The 18360-nt window shown below is 31.3% G+C and overlaps 2 protein-coding genes across 3 annotated transcripts; one reads left to right on the top strand and one right to left on the bottom strand.

The window, feature by feature from the left end:
* Nucleotides 1-1296: 1296 nt before the first annotated feature.
* Nucleotides 1297-10168, bottom strand: LOC133192127 (STAGA complex 65 subunit gamma-like). 2 transcript variants are annotated; one of them, XM_061328004.1, is made up of 10 exons: nt 9988-10168; nt 9496-9616; nt 8410-8519; nt 8045-8154; nt 6745-6866; nt 6278-6465; nt 5896-5987; nt 5557-5677; nt 3832-4005; nt 1297-3376 (listed from the first exon to the last, which is right to left on the bottom strand). In XM_061328004.1, exons 1-10 carry the CDS (start codon nt 10146-10148, stop codon nt 3367-3369), a joined length of 1209 nt encoding a protein of 402 aa, XP_061183988.1. In that variant the 5' UTR covers nt 10149-10168; the 3' UTR covers nt 1297-3366. The 2 variants fall into 2 exon arrangements, with proteins under 2 accessions (XP_061183988.1, XP_061183989.1); XM_061328005.1 differs by having other exon boundaries at nt 1297-3343; nt 3810-4005.
* Nucleotides 10169-10965: 797 nt separating this feature from the next.
* LOC133192126 (tetratricopeptide repeat protein 29-like) lies at nt 10966-17758 on the top strand. Its single transcript, XM_061328003.1, has 10 exons — nt 10966-11009; nt 11353-11567; nt 12977-13200; nt 14261-14446; nt 14790-15002; nt 15341-15426; nt 15694-15785; nt 16342-16465; nt 16934-17168; nt 17316-17758. Exons 2-10 carry the CDS (start codon nt 11371-11373, stop codon nt 17423-17425), a joined length of 1467 nt encoding a protein of 488 aa, XP_061183987.1. The 5' UTR covers nt 10966-11009; nt 11353-11370; the 3' UTR covers nt 17426-17758.
* Nucleotides 17759-18360: the final 602 nt, after the last annotated feature.

The raw sequence follows: 18360 nt of genomic DNA on the forward strand, positions 1-18360 counted from the left end.
TAAGGATGTACGCTTCTCCGATCACTGTTTAAATTTGACAAATCCCTCATCTATCACAACACTACTCAATTTCTTAACTTAAGCTCATAAACTGAAATCAATGTGATTTATTCAATATGTCCAACACCCATCTCACGATAGGATACATTTGAATAAGAAAAATTCAAGTTGAAAAAAAATTCCTCTTAAATTTCAAATAATTTATATCATCTGACTTTTTACACTTTATTTTCAGTAAAAGAGGTCAAATATTGATCAGATAAGAGTTAAAACACAGGAATGAAATGGCTTATTCCTTTCTTCTTTTAAAAAAATATATTTAGATAAGAACTATATATATATAGCTTTGTCACCAGAGATGAAATTTGTTAGCTTAGTAATTTTCACTCATGGAATAGAAAGAATTGTTTTTGGAGTATGACAGAATCTATTTCACTTATGAAAACAAAGTACCATCTAAAATCAATAAATATTATTTATATAGAATAAAATATATTTACATATATGAATGTAAATAAAAAAAGAAAAGAAAGAAAAAGATTAATTTATAAAAGCAATTGTTCTCCAAAGTTCACATTTTTTTTATTTCATATTGTGAGCTTCTCTACTATTCACAATTTAAAAATTGTGATTAGTATTTGACAATACATTATCAATGTCTGTATACAGGTCCACAAAGCTAATAACTGAAACACATCAGGTGTTGCAACTTACACTGAAAAATATAAATCAGACGAGAAGAAAAAAATCCAAATACAGAAAACCCAGTGATAATGAAGTCACCAGGAATTTTTCTTCCTAATAATAAATGAAGATTCTTATAACTGTATAAAGAACATAGAGCAATTTTTTTATATCCAGGATTTCCTTATAAGCAAGTTCTTTAAAACCAAGTTATACTGTACTTGTGTAAAAATGGCAACTCCTTAAAGTAAGATCCCAGTGAAAATCATTCAGCATTCTGGTAATTGAATTTCTCCTATTTTACTATATATTTGTTTTGGTAAATAACACTTGGTAGATAACAATTAGTCCAGTATATCATTGTTATCAAACAATTTGTACATAGAGGGGGAACATAAAAAAATAACAAAATTCTCAATTAAATATAAAGCATCAAGTAGGCTTTTATATACATCTTACAAATACAGAAATTTGAAACTGTTCATTAATTAAACCATGTAAAAAAGTCATCAAAACATTCATTAAACTGTCCATTCTAAGAGCAGAACAAAACCTGGCTTAACTTTTCCCCAATATCAGATCAAAGAAAAATTGATATAAGGGTTCTCCAGTTTTAAAACCTGTGTGAGGCAAATTATACACAGTGATTCTCGCCTTGTGAGGTAACCTCTGTTTAATAGTCAGACTTAGCTTGATTTACAACCATGCTTATAGAACAAGGAGAAATAAATGATGGTAATATCTAGATATTTTACACACCTGTGGTTCAAAAACCTCGGTCTCTATCACTTACTAATGGGAGAAGTCTCTTGAAAAATCAATGTTTGCAAAAGTTAGCTACGAAACAAAAGTAAACAGAAAAAGAAAACCCTCCCTTCTAAATTTTACCAAAGTAAACATTTTCACACAAGTTGCCTTTTTTCCATTGACAGCAGATTTGACAGGTAAAATATACATTACAAGAAATGAAAATTCTTTTGAAACACTGAAAATTCACAGCACTAGGATCCAAGTTTCCAGGACTTCTTCAAAAATATAAATGGCTACTTGCAGTGACATTTTTATGAAAATATGAAAAAGGCAACTTTAAATACAATTTGCAAATACCACACTTTTTATTTAAACAAAACATGTAGGTGATATATTTGACCCTTTAATAGTGCTAAACAGCCAATGCTATCCACCACCTCATTGGATCCATTGCTTAAAAAGTCCCCTTCACCCCCATAATACCATGCATTGATATGTAGTCAGAAGTCTTTATTTTCAAAGCAATTGCCTGACCTTACTATAATCTTTATAGTTTATATACATATCTAAATGTACAGACAGAAAAATTGAGGAAAAAATCACAAGGTCAGATATCACACCAGATATCCCCTTTCAGTGGGGCAAAAAAAAAACCCTGGACATTTCAATGACCATGTCGCAAAAATAATTTCACATAACAATGAATAAACTGGCATATGTTGCATACAGAAGTATATGTGTAGGACTCCAAAGTGCTATGGGACTCCAAAGTCCGATGGCCACGCCAAAGTCCGATGGTGCTGAAAAACGATTGACGTTTGTGACGTCATAGTAATACTGCGCCAAACTGCAATGCCGCGCCATGCCAAGGTCTTAAAAAAGTACAAATAAATATAATTATGCGAAAACTAACTCTAATCTCTCGGTTAGTTGCAAAACTAACCCAAATCGCTCAAAAAATGTGTAACAACTATAGCCTAGATATCTTGGGTGGGTGTGAGACTAACCCTAATCACTCGACTAGTGTGCAAGGACAAACCCTGAATCTCTCGGGTTGGTGCGAAGCAAGGACTTACCCTAATCAGTCGAGTGGTGTGCGAGGACTAACCCTAATATCTCTGGTGGGCGCAAGCAATAAGCAAAATCAGTAAGATTGTTTGCAAGGACGAAAACTGAACTGATGGCTTTTGAATGCAGGACGACGGCGTCAAGGATTGACGTCGGAATATTGTGATGTCATAAACGTTGATTGTTTCTCTGCACCATCGGACTTTGGTGTGTCAGACCATCGCACTTCAGCGCAGCGCATCTCATAGGAGACGAGCCATCGGACTTTGGTGTCCGTACAGACATCAAACCATCGGGGTTTGGCACAGACCATCGGGGTTTGGCGAGACCATCGGACTTTGGCGTCACCATCGGACTTTGGAGTCTTACATATGTAATGCACTCTGAACACTTGTTAAAAAGAGGAGAGAAACCCTGTCAAAAATTGACATCATTGGGATTTATTCCACATTCTACAGAATTTTCTGTTCAAATTCAAGAGGAGGGGGGGGGGGGGGGGCGTTAGAAAACTTAAATCTATTTTCATCATCTTTGTTTGAACATATTTCCAATAAAAGTGAACATCTACTTTTTAACCTTTTATTGTCTTTAAAAACAGCACTATTGTAAAAATGCATTGTTACATATATAATCTTTGAAAACAATTCTGTCATCTATACTTTCATACTATATAATGCAGAAAACTGTCTATCATTCACACAAAAATTCTGTTAAAGAAACAGAGATTTACTTATTAGATTTTGTTGTATACATCTTTGAATATCTATTCCTCTTAGACTAATGAAAAAAAACCCTCAGAACACACACATCTGGTGGATAACACAAGTTGAACATAAGTTTTCTTATTGTTTAACATGTGATTCTTCACTTTTTCCTGCAAAAAAAAGTACAGTAATGACAGAGTTATGTCCCTCTAAAATGCAATTTACATGTAAATACTTCCCTAATAAAATTGTCACTTGTAGGTTTTTTTGTTGTTGTTGTTGGTTTTTTTTTTTTATTATTTATTTATTTTTTTTTTTTTTTTATTTTTTTTGGATACATGCAATACATGAATGCAGGCAAATTGAAGAAAAATCTGTAACTTATAATTTTTTTTCATCTAATAATAAAACAATTCAAAATATTTAAAATAAACTTTGTTTAAATTCCCCTTGAATAAATGATTAGATAATCTTATATATAATCAGAATAACAAAGAGATAAATCAAATGCAATTTGCTTTGACATATTTAATCCACAGTTTCTTTTAATATAAAAAGAAGAATTGTTGTCTTCTTCCTTTAGCAAAGAGAGACAACTCTTACACAAACAGTGGCAGAGACTTACCGTTTCTTGGGCTTGCTTGGTCTAGATATCGAAGGAGGAGACATGATATCAGAGGCAGCCACAGATCCTGGGTTAGAGATATCCCCACCCTCACTCATCTGAGCAGGGGTTCGAGGGGTCCGTACTTTGATACTACTAGGGTCATCATAGTCATCTAGTGTGCTAACCCTGGTACTAAATTAAATAAAAAACACAAACATGTACAGTTTGTAATCAAAAAAGGCCAGAACTATGTCCTTGTATAAATCCTCTGTACTGGAAATAATAATATGCTTCCAAAACAGGGATGTGTTTAAGATACAGCATCTATGTAAAAATATGATCATAAATCACTATAAAATCACTACATAGGAATTGAAAGTACATGTACCAACATGAATATTTGATGTTAGGTACTACTGGTATAATCAAAGATGGTAGTCTTAGTCTGTCTGCATTATGTGACATGCTGAAATAAATTGGTGGTTTTTTTTTTCATTTTGTGAAATTAAATACAGTCAAATCTTGTTATCTCAAACTCAATGGGACTGAGATTAAACTTTTAGATATCCATTTGCTTCAAGATATTGAGGTTAAGAACTTTTTGTTATTGGGACTGCCAAATCACTTTTACATTTCCCTGGTATTCAAGATAGCAAAGTTAAACTGTATTTATTTAGACTAAATTTTCACTTGAATTTATCTTACTCTAATCTATTCAGATAATTATTATATGAAAATGTATCTAAATAATAGTTAGGTATGAGGTCTATTCAAGAATACTAATGTACCGTATATACTCGCCTATAAGTCGGTTTTTGGGAGTTAAACTTTGATCCAAAACTCTTTATCCGACTTGTACGCGAGTTATAAAAAGATTGGTATTTTAGTAGGCCAAACCCTCTAATTTGAGCTTAAAAAATACAACCAACTTATAGGCGGTCTGACTTATAGGCGAGTATATACGGAAGACACAGTTAAACCAGTTTGATCTGGACAATAATGACTTCATAAAATTTGGCCAAATTATACAACATTCTGAATTAGACAACATTTTCAAGAAAGGGACTAAGAGTTTTCATCATAAAGGCAAGATTTTGGAATACACAACATTAATAGCTGCTATGATTTTGAACTCAGACAAGAAAATCTGGAGGCAAAGACAGTGGTTGTGATGAGAGCAAATATGAAATATGGTTATTATATCACAAGTTTATTAGGTCCAAATAGAGAAATAGGAAAAAAGACATTAAATACTGATGATTTGATATAAATGAGTCTTTAGATAAGTCAAGGTTTATATTATTTCTTTTATTTAGGGATGCTATGCTTTTATTTAACTAATATTTGAGTGATTAACTTTTTTTTTATTGGATACATTAACAAAATTCATGTTTAAATTGCTCTGATCTTTTTGGTACATGTATTTTGCACCCATTTCATGTTACATACAGTTGAACTTCGGTATCTCTCGAATACTACGGATATATTGAAGTCTCAAGCGCTTATTTCTTAAGTATTTTACCCTGGATATCTCGAATCCTCGGATATCTCGAAGTATTTTCTTGGTCCTGTGAAGTTTGAGATAACAAGGTTTGACTGTATATATTTTCTTGAATTCATTTTTTTGCTGCAGAGGTGTTTTGCCTTAACATCTTTATTTTTATTTATCTTCAATGCAGTACAGCTCACTATTCATGATAGCAAGTGTTCAAAAAAGATGACATTAAACTATTTTGTACTCACTTTGTAACAGGAGTATCTACAGGCTCAGTTTTAATACCCTCTTTTGTCCACTTTGACTCAACCTCTGTTGTAAGTCCACTGGCAGACTCATGCTCAACTGTGATTTCAAATCCTCCCAAACCTGAGCAAGGAATGAAATAAAATATGAAACAAATCTTGTATCTTTTCTACTTAAATATCAGTTTAGCTATATTCATACACACACAAGTAAATCCTAATTAGTAAGAATTTGATTTTTCCAGAAACTTTACAGTATGTATCTTTCATATACGGGTAGGAGATTATTGCATAAAGCATCACATAACTGCCTATATTTGAATTCACATAAAAGCTACTAACCCTCTAACTGTAACAATTGTTCTGCATCATTGAGTTCATCATTCTCATCCAATACAGGAAACTGGATTTCTGAAGAAGACTCCTCTTTAATTCTACAGCAGAAATAAATAAATTATCTCTCAATATGCATTATAGCAAGATCCAAATTATCTTTCATTTCTAAAATGTGATTAGAGCTGAAAGAGGATGTGATATAGTTCCATGCATTTAAGTTATCAAAATCTGCCAGTCATGAGTAAATTAATATAAAAAAGGCAAGTCATATCAGCAAACAAAGAAGAGGAAAGTTCTATCAACAGGGGAGATAAGCAATTTTATTCACCAAAGAACCAAAAAAATAAAATCAATCAAAAAACTGAAACGAAAACAGAAGCTATATTACCTAATGACTGGTACTGTATCCATTTGCTTATTCATGATTGGTTGTTTTAGCTTTTCATACTCAGTCATTAGCTGAGCACAAGTCTGCTGCATTGAGGTGTGGTGATTAATGATCCGTGACTGGTAGAAGTCATGAATATTCGTAACACTTCCTATTCCCATCTCATGATAAACTTGTTCCACAATATCCTGATAAATCAAAATTCCAGAAGCAAGTATTAACACACTGCTCTTTATAATGCTGATTAAAATATTTTGTCAACTTTAAAAATTTTTAAAAGAAAAGGGTCCCAAAAATTATCTTTATTTGTTAAAATAAATAAAAGGTTAGTATCTCAAATTATATATTATGTGTGTATATCATATTTTTACATTTCATCTTAAAAATACTGAAATCTTACTACCACCTGTTACATAGTAATGAGAGGAAAATGAAAGTAACAAATGGTTCTGAGGGATGATACTTACAGGAAAGCCTGAATATCCATGTAAAAGCTTGTTGTCTGCTGCATTTCTAAGTCTTGTACAAAAATCTTGGAAATACTCATGTGCTACATCTGTCAATGTTTCCAACACACTCTCATTGCAGCCTACAAAATATGAAACCATAAAGCAAAAGCTACCCAATGTTTCTATCCATTCTCCACTTATTAATTAAAGCAATTGGAAAAGGAGCAAAACAAAGTGTACAGTACTGTTTTCCTGAAGCCATTAAATAAATAATGTACTGTAAACACTAAATTTTTGCAACATCTTATATTTATGAAATAGTCATTTACTCTAGTGAGACAATTTGTCTCTGACAAAATTTTCACGGATTTTGATTCCTGTGCAATATAAGGCCAAAAAAAAAATAATAGTCTTGTTTCCTGCTACAGCCTGAAAAAAATAGGGTAGGTAGGTAGGAAAATTATTTTATTTTTTTTTTTTTTTTTTGACAGCATTTTTTGGATATGAACTAATACAAGATCAAACTGAACATGTCACAGATCAATATTGTCTTTTAGAATTAAATTTCATGTCATCTGATGCACAACTCAAGTGGTATTTTATGAAAGTCCATATTTAAAACAGAAAATTTCATGAAATGTTTGTTTTGTGTTAACATGGAAACTGATTACAGTGACAGAACGATGAACTTCCAGAAATTCCCGACTTTTTATTTTTAAACTAAAAAAAACTTTAGGGTTGGGCACAAATAATAGGGTCGGTCGGGTAGCAGGAAACAAGACTATTACTTTTTTTGGCTTAATCTTAAAGAATACAAATATAGGCAAAACTGAAATATTTGCAAGTATACTGTCTTACATAATTACATGAAAAATAAAGTTCTCACTAATAAAAAGTGATTTACAGTACCCTAATTACAATACACCTGGAATGTTATAGTGAGGAGTTGCACCGAATTTCAGAGGACTCAACCAACCTACATTAGACTATGCCAAATTAAGACTTATGCAATTATTGCAAGTAGATACATTTTGTTTTCTTTGCAATAATGTCACTGCTTACTTGCAATGAACTAGCCAAGATTCAAACCTTGACCCCCCCCCCCCCCATTCCAATGAATATTTAAATATCTACCAAGTAAGCCACCACATGTATGTCAGTCCAAATCACTATCTAGGAAAGCACAAAATCCAATAAACACAATTAATATCCAAAGCATCTCCATATCAGAAAAGATCATTTAATAAGGCCAAGAAGATCATTCAATTTTGCACCTGAAACCCCAGTATAAGATGTGTGTTACTTTGGAACAACATACTATCAAATCCAAGATGTGCACAAAGTGCTGCTGTAGACTTGCGGAGTAATTTATGACATGCCTCTTCATCAACCACTGGCGGAATTTCCCCGACTCCTCTAACAAAGTCACTGAAATTACCAAATTTCATGATTGATACACGCATCAATACATACATTTAGAAAGTACAAAAACTATGCTAAAGTTTTTCCTTTTATTGTAAAAAATAGGTTTCTTTGTATAGGAAATATAAGATGTTTTAGTGTTACAATAGTAAACTTCTTTAAAAAGTTTCTGTTAAGTTTTTTTGATATTTTGTTACTATATGTGCCGTAATTAATGTAAAACAGTGTTTTAGAATTGTGAAAATTGACAACATTTCATACCTTTCAGTGTCTTTAGGAAGAAATGGCACAGGTCCCATCATCCTGCTTTTGATTGGAGGCCCAGTGTACTCTGGGATAGGAGGTGCAGGAGGGAAATTCATATCTACATCCTAGTGGAAAATAAAATAGGCCTGGCTAAAGCAAATTGTATCAAAGCATACCAAAGATACCTAAATGTGAACCCTTAAATTTACAAAATAAAGTACTAATAAGCTATGAAATTTGCAGACCATAGAATAATGCTGATTTTTTTTTTCAACATGTACAGTTGAACTTTGATATCTCAAATACCACTGATATGTTGAAGTGAACTGTAAGTCCCTTCCACTTTTTCCTTATGTATTTTAATCTCAGTATCCTAAACTTTTCAATATCTTGAAGATTTTACTCATCCCATCAAGTTCAAGATAATGTGGTTTGACTGTGAACCTGTCCAAGCCCAGGATACCTTCTTCCTTGATTTTAACAAAGCATCTACACTGTATAATAAAGGCTTCAAAAGTAATCTTCATATTTGGACAACAACTTTTCTTGAGAAAAAGTTGTTGTTTTTATTCACTGACAACACTACTGAGTCCTAATTTTCACAATTTCATAACTCCCATTTGAGAAGAGTGAGGTCCTTAATTTGAAAAGATTGGAATCCCTGATACAAAGAAATGCTTTTTTGATCATTTCAATTTGAAATCAGCCTTGTAATTCTGGTTAATTTAAGATTGTAAAACAATGTAAAAATGTAAAATACATGTTCTGTAGATTCCTAAATATAAGCCAAAAATAAATTATTGCATAATTTCATGAGAAGCACCACTCACAAATAAATTTTCTAGCTTTTATTTTCATAGTGCTGAAATCCAAGAAAAATCTCTTGATCAACCCACTACTCGCAAATTATTGTTCTCGCAATATGAAGTCTTAGGGTCATTTGGCAATTCTAAGTACTCATGTAAAACATGTAATCTACAGTAGACACTGCACACTTGGGCCTTTGTCTCAAGTCAAAATAAGAAGTCGAGAATCTTCTTGAAAAACAACTGAACTCTTGTTACTTGCTTTTATCATATAAAATTGTTTTTAATAAATCACCATTCCGTCCTGCTGCTGCTGTATATTACTGATCATATTCCTTAGTTTCTTTGAATGCTGCATTAACTTGATTGTGTGAACAAGAATTGGGTCCATCTCAAATTTCTCAGCTGGTAAAGGGCTAAAATTTATCAAAATGTAAATATCATATAGAAACACAAAGCGATGGATATTTCACTGGATACCATGATATATTGATATAAAGAAACCTTTTGGTTGATCCTAGCAGATCACTTATTTGATGAATACTTAGCACAGTGAAAAATAAAACAAAACATGCACATTGCTTCACTTAAAACATGTACATCTCTATATGGTATTAACTGTACTGAGACAGCATTACTTTTGTGTGTAGTGTTTGCATCAAAATAAATAAGATAAATTAGAATTAAATTACTGCAACTTATTGAAAGAACCTCATGAAGTTCAACACATGAATATTTACTTAGATGTACATGTGCATTTTTTTTACCAATACAAAAATTATATTACTCTTTAGAGGGGGGTTGATGGCGACTAGATGGTTGGTGGAGACGGGGGCCTTCCACTTCTATGGATCTCAGCTTTGTCATTTGTTCTCGCTCTAGAGCTGCTATACCCCTGTCACTGTCTGGAGGAGGAGGCAGTTCTCCCCACAATGTTTGGCTAAACATTTTTTTTTACCTTGTAAGATGAAAAATAGCAATTAGCCATTCAATTTCATGTCTGTATTTCTCCAAATAGTACATTATAAAATACACATCACTTCAAAAAACACTGTACTGTTTTTGCTCAGAACTTATGTAGGCCTATATGTATAAATACTATCTGGTTTATTCCTCCTTTTCATGTCTTTTTCCTTTCAATCATGCAACTCTTTTTCTCTTGTGTGTATTTATATTGCATTACATGTATATGACTTTATATGATTATTTACAATGTTTTTTTTATTTTTCTCCCATTAAGTCCCTTGATTGGCCAACATACAAATTGAAATGAACTGAATTAAATCGACGGTATACTCTCCCACCTTCTTTGGAACCCAATCACCTGCCCGTTTTTCAAATATACAAAATGTCTTGAAAGCAAAAGAAATAACCCACCACATTGAACAATCCTTAGTGTTATGAATTCATCAGAGCTACTGGAAGGTATCTATCTTTAAATACATATCGTAAACCACTCTCTACCATCGGCTTATCTCACATTCAGAGGTGTCTGAGAGAAGACGAACGACAACTCTGCATAGGAGATTGATCGTAAACTTCTGATAACCGGATGTTTACACTCTATCAAGTAGATACGGACAAAATGAATTTATATCAAATAACTTTTTCGTATTTCATCTACCCTTTTTAACAAAACTATGATAACAAAAGAATTAAATGTTCCAAGGAAGGCGGAAAAAGTAATGAAGGATTTTTGGAAATAATTTAAATAATTATTTAGTCACTGCGGAATAGTTGCTACCATGTCAACCAACAACTAATGGCAGAAAAGTGAAACGAACTAGTGCCATTCATCTGGGAGTTTAGGTAACTTACCAGTGTATTTAAATGACTAGACAAAAATATCTATGTTGTTGAAAAATTGAATTCATTTAATAAAGATATCATTGTCTCTATATATGTTTAGAAATAATGGTAATTATTGTAGAGATCTATAACTGGATATGTGTTTATTTTGTCATCATGAAAACTAAGAAAACACATTTCTATGATTCTCATTTCTGTGCAATTTTATTTTATTTATAGAGTTAAGTTGAAATGCACGTATTAAGTTTATCTTAATTAACAATATGTGTATAAAATAGTATTTTTAAAACGCATTTTTGTGCTGACATGCACCAGTTTACTTATTATACATATACATTTTCAGTGCATGTAAAAAGCCACAATGGCGGCCACTCTGCCGCCCATCAACAAGTCTCCAAGTATGAGCAGACAAGGATACACCGTGCCAGCTCCCAAGGGGCCACCCAGTGGGAAGTTGAAACCACTGCGAAAAATTGGAAAAACAGATAGGGAAATTTTATTCAAACAAGAAGTTCTGAGACAACAACAGCCAGATTTATCAAAGAAACAAACAGCAAGGTTAGCCCATCCAGAATCTTTAAATCGTTTACACACAATACAGTTCTGAAACCCAGAAAGAAAATTAATTACAACCCATATGGTTGATAAATTATAACATTACATACATGTGACAGAACTGAAAAATCACAACTGGAGATTTGAAATTTTTCAGCTGGAGTTTGGGTCTCAAAGCTGGAGATTTTTTATCGACATTTTTTCAAATCGCAAAAGACCATCCAACCCCCAAAATTCCAGAAAAATACCTTCTCCCAGTTTATTACTCTACAAATTTTATTTTATGAAGTTGTTGTCTAGTTTTAAGAAAAATATGATAAAGTTTTTATTCAAATGAAGTGAAATTGAGTATTCAAAATGAAATCAACTCATTTACTAGTAAATTAATTAAGAGTTAACAGCATCATTAAAACATTGGATAAAATTTTATTTTTTGATTTAGTATTGATATATCAACTAGTAAGTGAAGTAAAACATAGCTAGGTTTTATGTAACAAATTCTATGCCAGTAATTTGTTTTTAAATAGAATATGTACAGATGAAAAAAAGTACCCTCTAAAAAATAAACAAATTAGAGTCAGGTATATTTTAGCAACACCCTGTAATGTGATCTATTTTTAACTAGAGTGTGACCTACATTATAACTGTATCTTTTAATGACCAAAGCAGCATTAGAAAATGACAACTGGGTATTTTAGCAACTAATTACAATGTTTTGCATTCAGTAATAAACATCAATGGTCTTTTATCAAGTTGATATATCACTAATTTTTACAACATAATTATACGACCTCATGTTGATTCCTACGAAGCCTACCGCTGTGAAAATTTATTGTACTGGCGTTGCTATCTCAATTTCTTTTCATTCTAAGCAATTATATGAAACATGATAAAAAAAAAATATTGCAAATAATATTTAATTTGAAGAATTTTAAAACACGGAAGATTTAAAAATTAATCGGGAGGGGCGGAAGGGGGTGAAATATCGGGAGATTTTGTCTCCCGCCGGAAGAATCACATATATGTAACAATTTTTTTCCAAAGGAAATCATTCATGCTCATTGTACAAATGCAAAATCGATTTATATTTTTATCATGTAATACTAAATTGAAATTAAAACAGAGGTTTGAGATTTATCTTGGGAAATTGTAAATTTCTTCATCATATGTTCAGTTGCAGAAGTTTTTAAAAATTTCCTGATGATTTTATGAAACACAAAGTGCTTTTTTTTTTTAAATATATTTACATATCCATTTTAAAAGATATTTTCAATGATATCCATTTATATGTTCAACCAGCTGTTTTAAACATGTTTGACCTCTTTGATAAAATCAATGAAGTTAATCTGAGTAGGAATGTTAAGTTGTAACATAACAACATTTTAACTTTGTGTTTACTTACAATTTAACAGCTACAGAAACACATACAAACATAACTTGTGTCTGGATATGTTACAAGATGGATATCACAAGTCTTTCAGTGAACTTTTTGCACTTATCAAACAACAAGAAGAGGAGAGACTTGCACAAGGAGAAGAATCATTAATGTGGACACAAACAATGTTAAAAGACAGACATCAGGAATTAAACATGCTTAAATTTCATCTGACAAAAGCAGAGGAAGCTCACAGAAAAGGTAGATCAAGTTTGTAAATACATGTATTCATAATTATTAGTCAATTGCAACTTCCTGGTCCTTTTCGACAAGCAGAAAAATAACCTCGAATGTGTTACTTAGGCATCCATGACAGCCCCCTTATTCAGAAGTATTGATTCAGAAATAAATGTAGGGAGACCTCTTATTTGTATGGTCTGGAGCTTTATTGAATGTAAAGATATTACCTAAAATATACTACAGGAGGGACATTGGACTTTATCTGCCCAATACTTTAATAAATAGGGAGCAACTCAAATTTTTATTGAAAAAAAAAAAAATTAAAATTCTTTTATGTAAATGTATTCAAGGTGTTTTTCTGAGCTTGCTGTAAAGGCCCAAGACGACACAATCGAAAATGAGTATCTTATCATGCACGCCTTTCCAAATAGGATAATTTGCTGGAAAATTTGGTTCACAATTAAATGTTTAGAGCAAACACACATAAAGTAAAATCATTACCAGTGCTACTTATTGCTAGGTTACTGTAAACTTAATTTAATGGTGGTCATATCATAGTGCCTTTCACACTGCTTCTTGTCTGTAAATTAAAGTACACGCAATACATACAATAAAAAAAATGTTCATAGAAGCATGGCTTCAAATGCGCTAATTTATGATTGCACTAATCAGATGATGATGAGCCGATTACATTCAATTTTGAATCTGCTGATTTCATGTTCATTTACAGTATTACTTAGCTACCAACTAGTGATAAAACACACACACTCATATATCATGGCTTTTAGATGATGAAATACATTTAGATTTTCATTCAAGAATATACCAGTGATCATTGTCATATTTTTTCTCAAATATTTTATCTTTATTAACTATAGAGTGCTCTCATTATACATGAATATGCCATTGCATTTTTCAAACCAATTTACCTAATTAATATATAATTTTACTGTACAGTGCTCCCTTTTGAATTGTCTATTTGGTGGCACAAAAAAGGGAGACCAACTTTAGCAAAATTTAATGGAAATTACATTTCTTAAAAGTTTAAAGTTAAAATGTTGATTATTTGATAATTTTACAGGTGATTACTCAGAAGTGTACCACAACAGATACGAGCTTGCTCGCTACTTTCAGTCAACTGGAGACAAATGGTTATCAGATCACTTCTTTAACACTTGTCTAGAAACTAGTAGTAACATTCAAGGGGACGGAGGAAAGCTTCGAGCTCAAGGCTATTACAATGTGGGAGCTGCACTTGAAGAGAATGGTATGTGTAATACAAATGTACTGTAAAAATTTTAGATGCAGTGTCTGATAGTGCTAAAACAAAACTATTGGAGTTTAGCCCTGTGGAATTTATCATTTAGACTTGACAAAGTTAATATAATATTACTGATCTGTCATATATAGTAATATAAAATTTTGTATGGGATTTAATTTTGTTGATAATTGTCAACAACGAAATAAACAAAATTAAGTCCCCAACAAATATTTATGTTATGTTATAGTATGTAGATTATTATGTTATACATATAAAATTAATATTTCAGCTTTAAATTAATGTTATCTTTTTGTGAAATAACTGAAATGATATTATATACTTTTGTTAGGTCAATACTTTGATGCGGCTGAACATTTCGAGAACTACTACAAACTTGCTGTTGAACACAAGGAGTGGATCCAAGGGGATGGATTGACTTATCATACAGATGCTTGTATTAATTTAAGTCGCATTTACACAACCATTGGTCAGAACTTGGAGGAGGAGGACCAACAGAAATCACTTGAATACCTCACCAAAGCCCATAAATTTGCCACAGAAAGTAAGGATACAGATACCATTATTGTCTTTGGTCTATTTTATCGTAAATCTTATCTCATTTAAAAGTACTGGACTATAAGAAATGGACTACCAGGTCTTTGTATTTAGTCAAGATCATATTCAAATTTGTCCATGCAAATTCCCACTGTAGAAATTGTTTTATTTCCATATTTAAGTGAAATAGAATTACGATAACAAGACTTCCTCCAAAATATGATCACATAATTTTTTTCACTGAAAAAATCTTATAATTTTTCATTTTTCCGAGTACACAGTTATAATCACTGAAATAATATCTTCTGAAGAAGCAAATGTATCATTAAATGTTTTATTTTTAAGGCAATGATAGAGTTTTAGAGGGACAAGCTGCCTATAGATTAGGACAAGCCTATGATAAAATTGGAGAGGGTGAAACTGCTTTAGAGGTTTGTTTCTTTAATAGGAATACTGCTTAGTTTAAGTTTTTATTGATCTAATCATTTTTTCTTATTTCTGAATCATTTGTGAAGGATATGTCATCATTGAAGCATTAATTAATACAACATTTGATTGACATTTCAATATATTTTCCGAAACTTGTATTCAGAATTGATTGTAATTAATAATTCATCTCATTTGTCTCAATGTATCCTATTGCATCATGCAGTTTTCCTGAAAAGATAATGATCTAGTTATTTTTAATTTTCTCGCAGTATTTAACAAGCTACTTAGACACATGTAATGCTACAAAGGATAGTGATGGAATAGGCAAAGCATGTGATGCTATTGCCAAATCTTATGCCAGGTAAAATAAATGTCTATAAAACATTTTAAGATATTTTTATTGAATTAAAACAAAATTTGCATTATTGGAGGGATAAAAATACTAACATATTCTTTAATTTAGGGAAAATTTATGGTGAAGAAGGTTTATGAAGTTTCTTATGGAAAATAAAAACATGGTTGACAGTACAAATTTGCATTTATTTGTACATGTATATTATAATTCCTGTACATATTGCATATATTTGTTTGCAAAATCAGTTAAGCAAGCAATATTCAATGAAATAAAATTATCTCAATTTTTCTTTTAAACAAATCAAATTATTCATGATGAAAAATTTGTTTTAAGAATGAAATAAATTTTGAATATATCAAAGGAGATGAACATCAACCACATATTATTATAAATTATTATAATTATTATTAATTATTTATACAAAATACTGCATGCCGTTGCAAACAAGAACAAAATTTAATGAATGAATAATTAAAAAAAGACCAAAAAAATATGAAAATTTGAATATAAGTTCTCTACTTACATGTACTTGATTATTCAAACTTTTTTTCTTTAATTTCAGACAAGGCAAATTAGAAAAAAGTATAGATTATTTGAAAAAGTTTGTGGAGGTAACAGAGCAAAGTGGGGAGGAAAAAGGTCTCAGTAAAGCTTGTCATAATCTGGGAAACATATTCAATTCTCTGGTGAGTACTAGTATAATCAGCTGCTATGTTCTATTTCAAACAAAAAAATACGAGTATTCATTATCTTGAACAGATGATCATTATCTCTGGGATTTATTCTAAATTATAAAATTCTATGGCAGAAATTACACTTTGATTGCTGAAAACTAAATATATTACATTTTATCATACTTGTTATTTAATAGCACATACATGTACACTGCACATGTATTCACAGATATACTTTACAGTTTCGATCATGAGAAATGTGCGACTGTTTTATATTTATTTTAAGATATATATGAAAAAATATTGACATCAAAGAAGTAAAAAATAATTTTGTAGATTCTTTTTTGCCCATGTCAAAACCCCAAACATCATTGATGCCATTATCATCAGTTTCCAATAAATTTGAAGTTACCTGGTAATTGATTTATTAGTAAAAGACTTTAAAAGTGACCTCTGCTATACAGATTTTTTAAATTTCAGGGACGTTATGATGAAGCAACAGAATATTTCAGTAAGGCCTATAATATAGCCAGATCTATGTCAGACCTGGAGTCTATCAACACAAACCGAGTCCAGTATGGCATAGCCATGGCTCACAAAATGTTGAAGGGAATGAGTGAGCACATCGTCATGGGAACCAGACCCGCTCTGGAGAGACTCTGTGAATGGAAAGATTCCAGGACTGATGATTTCAAAAAGCCTTTCCCTGAGCCAAGTAAGTAAAAGTGACATTTTTAAAAACAAATCATTTTAGTTGCATATATTGTAAATTAATGTACAAAGAAATTTGTAAATATCATCTAAAACTAACTTTAAAAAGTAAATTTTTTGAAATTGTATATATATGAATTCTGTTTTGAAGAACCTGAGGAGCCTTCTGCACCACCAACTCCCCAAGAGGAACAACAGGAAGCTGAAAAACCTGCATCTGAAAAAGAAGAGACAGTAGAAGTAAAAGATGAGACAGCATAGGAAAAAACAGGAACTAGCTACAGGGAGATAACTCTATACTGAAATTTGAGTGATATACCACTCATTTCCCTTTAATAAGAAAGGAAAATTAATTTCTGTGATATTTTATGATTATTAAGATATGCTTTATGCATACTGAATTTTGTTCCACAACAAGATCATATATATGCTAATTATATTGACAGTACTGTGCCTTTATATCACATGATAGTCTATGGAAATAAGGAGGCACATTATTGTTTGCATTCCATTCTTCTGATTGTCATTCTCTATACATAATGTTGATTGTATATTTTTGTTCTGTAAATCCATCATTAAATACATTATATATGTGTACTTTTGTTTGTCATATTGTACATTTTTTGTGTAACTGTTAGTCTAGAAACGGACTTAAAAGATACAATGTATGAGGGGATTAAACATATGGGACGTGTGTATAGTGTAAACTTGGAAATTTTGCCAGAGTTGTAATTTTGACTACATTGATGGTTGTACTAATTTTTTGTCAAAAAATTCCATGCAAATGCAAATAATACAACCATATTTCTGCAATTATTTATTATAATCAAATTCAATCATCTTGTTATTAGTTCCCTACCGGTTTTTATTTTTTTTATTAAAATTAAGTTTAAGTGTGACTTTTAGTGTGAAAATTTAGCAATCAAAAAATTATTATCAACTAGGCCTAACAGAATCTAAACCATCCCTGAAAATATAACAGCTTGGATAAAACAAATCCATGTTCACTTGGGCCTATCATACAGAAGTATTTATCGCATGTATGACCAATTATAATTAATTACCTTCAGTGATCATTCAGGATTAATAAAACCAAGAATTGAGAAACCAAAATATCTAATTTAATTAAAAAACAATTGTAATTGATCACAAAATCTTGTAACTCCTGAGGGAATTCATGAGAAATTCCTGTCTTT

The sequence above is a fragment of the Saccostrea echinata genome, unplaced genomic scaffold (assembly GCF_033153115.1).
Source record: "Saccostrea echinata isolate AGI-Se365-2 ecotype Australia unplaced genomic scaffold, CSIRO_AGI_Sech_v1 ptg000025l, whole genome shotgun sequence".
NCBI lineage: Eukaryota > Metazoa > Mollusca > Bivalvia > Ostreida > Ostreidae > Saccostrea > Saccostrea echinata.

Bases quoted from the DNA above. Each gene is read 5' to 3' on its own strand.
- LOC133192127 (XM_061328004.1), bottom strand. From the start codon at position 10,148: ATGTTTAGCCAAACATTGTGGGGAGAACTGCCTCCTCCTCCAGACAGT. The intron at 6,867-8,044 runs GTATGTTGTTCC...CATATTTTGTAG, and splicing joins TGCACATCTTGGATTTGATA to GCTGCAATGAGAGTGTGTTG. The intron at 4,006-5,556 runs GTGAGTACAAAA...TATTTAATTTAG, and splicing joins GTAGATACTCCTGTTACAAA to TACCAGGGTTAGCACACTAG.
- LOC133192126 (XM_061328003.1), top strand. From the start codon at position 11,371: ATGGCGGCCACTCTGCCGCCCATCAACAAGTCTCCAAGTATGAGCAGA. The intron at 11,568-12,976 runs GTTAGCCCATCC...ACAATTTAACAG, and splicing joins TCAAAGAAACAAACAGCAAG to CTACAGAAACACATACAAAC. The intron at 15,427-15,693 runs GTTTGTTTCTTT...ATTTTCTCGCAG, and splicing joins AGGGTGAAACTGCTTTAGAG to TATTTAACAAGCTACTTAGA.